General features: G+C 29.5%; 1 protein-coding gene across 1 annotated transcript; it reads right to left on the minus strand.

The window, feature by feature from the left end:
• Positions 1 to 2,391: 2,391 nt before the first annotated feature.
• On the minus strand, positions 2,392 to 4,460 carry LOC127121125 (auxin response factor 17). Its single transcript, XM_051051714.1, has 2 exons — positions 3,399 to 4,460; positions 2,392 to 3,310 (listed from the first exon to the last, which is right to left on the minus strand). Exons 1-2 carry the CDS (start codon positions 4,386 to 4,388, stop codon positions 2,528 to 2,530), a joined length of 1,773 nt encoding a protein of 590 aa, XP_050907671.1. The 5' UTR covers positions 4,389 to 4,460; the 3' UTR covers positions 2,392 to 2,527.
• Between the last annotated feature and the right edge of the window lie 847 nt (positions 4,461 to 5,307).

Consider the following 5,307-nt stretch of genomic DNA (forward strand, 5'->3'; position numbering starts at 1 on the left):
TATAGTCTTATGTCACATAATCAATTCACGAGAAATTAAGAGTAAAGACCTTTAATTCTATGAAACTACTCCACTTCATTGTTGTATAGGTAGATTATATCAGAAGTACGTCTATAATTACATTCCAACAAACATACGATATATGTCTATTAAGAGAAAAACACCATCCTATCACGTTTATTCTTATGGTCAAAGAACGTTTACCCCTCAGGATGTATCTTCTATCAAGTACTTTAATCACTATAATAATGTACTATCATCATTGAACTCTAGACTTGATATTAATCGAGTTTGATTTGAGTTTTCATTATTGGTGATTAGTAAGATATGACCTTGTATCACATTCATGCATGATGCATTTAACACTGGATGCATTTAACACTGAATCCTTGTTAATCATTTCGTCAAATAATTGCAAGATATTTCTATTTTATTAATTTTGAATATTCAAACACACACATAATTATATCTTTTATTTATTTTTGACCATTTAACCAACTATCACACAACCATGATAATGTAGTCTTTGAATTAATTTGTATCCCGTATTAACACTTTAAATCATGCAATATTTGTTATTAAACCATTTAATAAAAGACAATACGATTTAAAATTTCATTTTTCTTTGGATAAACACACAATATGATTTACTTAAAGATACGTGTAAACAACAATAAACATGATTTCCAAATTTCTATACCCGAAATAATTATGATCATAAAGTTATCATATTCAATATTCATCTTATAGATGATTCAATCATGTTAAAATAAACATATTACAATTATATCTAAATTTTTAGAATTAATTCCAATTCTCTTAAAGTGAATATTATCATTTACATAGCCTAGAAATATACATGCATGCATATACTTGAAATTTATTATACAATTATCAACCATTATAATTAGATTAAATCTTAAATAACATGAGTTTGAACATTAAGTCGTAACACTTAAATGAATTTAATAAAATAAAGAAAATGATAATTTTTCGTGTTAAAGATAAACCAATTGGCATTATCCAAAACATATGAAAATAATTATAGGTTTATTTATTTACGTAACCAATTTTATTAAATGAAAATTCAATACTTCATTATTAATATTTCATTATTAATATTTATGAAGAGATTAACTATCAAATTTCATAATCAATTTCTTTTTCATATATATATATATATATATATATATATATATATATATATATATATATATATATATATATATATTATAGAATAAATTATACAATCCAAGTATAAACCACACTTTATTACATACAAAACATATTTAATTATAAAATTTTTAACATTGAATATACATTCTTAAAAGTGAATAATTTTTAGAAGTTACTTTTATGCAATAAAATGATCCTTTCATACAATTGATTTCTTCTCTATGTGCATCTGTTTTAAAAACCTACATTCATTTTTAAAATGTTTTGGTTTGGCACAATGGAAACAACTTCCTTTCTTTCATTTCATTTGTCCATTTCCATTGTTTTCACGAACATCTTCAACATTTATAGTTGGATTTTCCATCTTGCACAACAAGTATGATACTCTTCTTCTTTATAATACTCTTCTTCTAATTGAATGTGATTATCCAATTGCTCAATAGATATATCATCTTATTTATGTTCCAGTATATTTTTTATATCCTTTCATGAAAGTGGAAGTTTGTCTATTATGGAAGACACAATAATGGTTTCGTCCATGAGCATTTGTGTTGTTTGTAATTATTAAGAATATGTTCAATTTCATGTAATTGTTCCATAACATATATATTTCCTATCATTTTATAATTATTGAAATAGGAAACAAGAAATTTCTTACTTGTAGCATCTTCTCGCATGCATCTTGACTTTATTTTATCTCTTAGATCTTTTGCAGATTAAATGCTTTGATAGATATCGATCAATATTAACATATACAACTTTCAAAATTGTAAGCAAGAATTCCATTGGATTAAGAATGCTATTTTGGAGTGTGGTGGGGAGAAAACAAATGGGTCTCATGGTTTCAGTTTGGAGTTTTTGAAGAAAGGGTGGGACTGGATTATCACGGACCTACTGAATTTCATTGAAGAATTTCATTCTAGTGCTTGTTTACCCAAGGCCAAAATTGCATCTTTTATATATTTTAGTGAAAGGGAGTTCCACAAAAGATTTTAGAGGATGGAGGGGTTGGAGAAAAGGGGACCCCTTATCCTCTTTTCTCTTATCCATTATAACCGATGACATAACTGGTTTGGTTAGGTTTGATTAAGAGAGCAGTTGAAATTGGTTAGATGATGTTATATTAAGAGAATCAAAGACATTTTAAAAATACTGACATCCCTTTAATTCAGCTTAAAATATGTTAAATAAAACAATAATTTAAACAAACTAACATAAATTATTCAGTAATAAAATTTGCAAAAAAATGAATACATTCACTTTGAGTATAACAATTAAGTTTCATATTTTTAAACATCACATACTAAATTGCTTTCTATATCTAACTACTTTCCTAATAAAGTCTATTGAATTACTTTGGTGCAGGTTTTTCACTGTCTTCATTTTCATTGATGCTCTTGCCGTTTTCCTCTCTATTCAAATTGAAATCATGCAAATGATTTTTTTTTACCGCAACGGTCTGACCAAATAATATAATTGAACTAGAAGTAGCTTCTTTGTTCTTAGTGCTGCCCATCTTTGTGTCAAGGGAGTTGGAATCACTTCTATTAGATGACAAATCATGTAATGATACATGCCTATTAATGTTTTGCTCGGTTGGCACATTATCCAACTCTTTCATTGAATCAACTTTTAAAAAGTCGAAATAAGCTGGTTTGTCCAAAAGACTGCATCTGGCTCCCTGCATGCCATCAGTAAAAGTATCATCTTTTAATAAGGCGGAATTCTGAGGAGCTCTAGTCTTTTTTGATGAAGAAGCTTGTAAATGACTATCATCCGATATAGAACTGCTAATGTTTTGTTCGGTTGACACATTATCCAACTCTTCCATTGGATCATCTTTAAAAAAGTTGAAATAAGTTGATTTGGACAATTTGTGCTTGACTCCCTGCATGTCATCATGCAAAGTTTCACAATTTAAAACTGTTTGGTTCAAGAGACTTGTTGATGAGTTGTTGGAATCTCTCATTGGAACAGAGTTATCTCCCTCTATATCACTTAATAGGGCAGAATTCTGAGGGGCTCTAATCTTTTTTGATGGTAAATGCCTGGTAGGTATATTGATAATAAGTTCAACCTGCCATGGACTTACTTTCGCAAGATCATTCAAAACTGGAGACTCATTCCAATCAACCTATAATAATGAGATAAAAAAATTATTAAGAGTCTAATAAAACCAATCATTTAGAACCTATAATAATGAAATATATATGATACACTACCTGAAGCATGCGCCATGGACGAAAAGAAGGAGGGGAGAGAGTAGATATTGTCCCATGAAAAACCGAGCATCCCTTTGAAGTATCGCCATTGGTCTTCACAGTGTATTTAACACTCATTCCAGGACTCCAATCGATCTTCAATGCATCCTCCACAACCTTAGTTCCCATCACAAAATCAAAACCACCGGATGTCGGATAGTACATTACTTCAAACATTGTGTTCTTGTCTGCCAATTCTGCTGCCTTGGTAACCATAACCACCTTTTCCGTTATGTTAGCAGCGGCAGCAAACCTGTTTTTCCGGCGAAGTCCAAGGGTGATTTTTCCGGCTAAGTTTTTAACAAAAACAACAATATCACCGCTGACTAGTTTCTTATGGTCAGCAAAGGTACTCCAGCCATGGGTGATTAGGTGTCGCTTGGGTGTCCCACTGAACACGTGACGAAAGTTCCAGACTACGCCATGAAAGTCGGTGACCGACACATCTTGAGACGGAGATTCGGTGTTGTAGTCAAGTGGTGGGAAGATTTTTGTAGCGCATTTGATAGGTACGGATAATGCACCGCCATTATTAGCATCAGATTGGGTTAAAGTCTTCGCACAGGAAAGAATCTGATCACCGTCAACTTCACCGCCGGCCTCGGAAGGGACAACACTACCGTCAGTTACGGGAGTCAATAGTAGCTTTGCAACAAGTTCGTCAGTTTCAGAATCTGCATAGAGATCAACATCGGAAATAACGCATAGAGTGAACGGACGGCAACGATCAATGAGCGAGAGTGCTTGAGTGGCAGGGTAGTTAGGGCAAGCATGTTCCAGATGACCTCGAGGGAAATAATAGAGTTTGGAATTCAGCTTCAGAAGAGGGACGGAGTCTCCGGCACATTCCTGCCATATTTTTGGATCTACACGGTCGAGTTGCTGTTGAACCATGGCAGAAAGAAAGAGTTGAGTGAGTGGTAAGAAGTATATGCTTTTTGGTTTTTTCATAGGTCCATATAAATAGAGGAATAGGGTTGTTAAATCTTGAGTTATCTTTTTTTTCTATCTTATAGGTTGTTGCAAAAATAGGGGATTTATTTGAACAGGAATATCTTAACATTGAAGTTTGTTTTTTTATATCAATTATTTTGGATAGTTACATCTATATTATCTCATCTTTTCGTAATAATTTTAGGTTTGTTTTTAAAGATAAACTAGATTGAGACTAATGTTAATTAATATTTATTTATTTTGTATTAAGTTTTATAAATGTTAAGAATCTTTATTTTATAGATATGAACAACAAATTTTATTTTATAATATTTTATTATAAATAAGTGAGACATAAATATTAATAAATTATAAATAAATAAAAAATTGTAACTGACATACAAGAGTTTATTTAACAAATTGAAATAATTTAAAAAGATATTCCAAATAGTTTTTTTTATTCTAATGTATTTTTAATATTTGGCTCTCTTTTAAATATTTAATTATAAGACATATATTTATTTTTAGTCTTAAAAAAAATTAAATTTTATTTTTAATTATTATCGAATAAAGAATTGAATAGCTTTATAAGTCTATGTCTATAATGTCAAATTATATATATATATATATATATATATATATATATATGAGAAATTGAGAATTTTGTTGTTTGTCTTTAATTTATTTGTCTAATAAAATAAGAAAATAAAAAATATTTTAAAGTGTGCGGATCTCTGAACATCTCTTTTATTTTTGAAATTTTAAAAAACATATTTAGTTTGAGTAATAATAAATTTATTGTGAGTAAATTAGTATGATATTTTTTGAAATAAATAAAGTTAATAATCAAATATTAGATAATTGTATTTTTGCATTTGTTTAGATTCGAACCCATGACCTTTTATAGAGAGAAACAATATGTTTTGACATATTGAAA

Source organism: Lathyrus oleraceus, chromosome 2 (assembly GCF_024323335.1).
Source record: "Lathyrus oleraceus cultivar Zhongwan6 chromosome 2, CAAS_Psat_ZW6_1.0, whole genome shotgun sequence".
NCBI classification, from domain to species: Eukaryota; Viridiplantae; Streptophyta; class Magnoliopsida; order Fabales; family Fabaceae; genus Lathyrus; species Lathyrus oleraceus.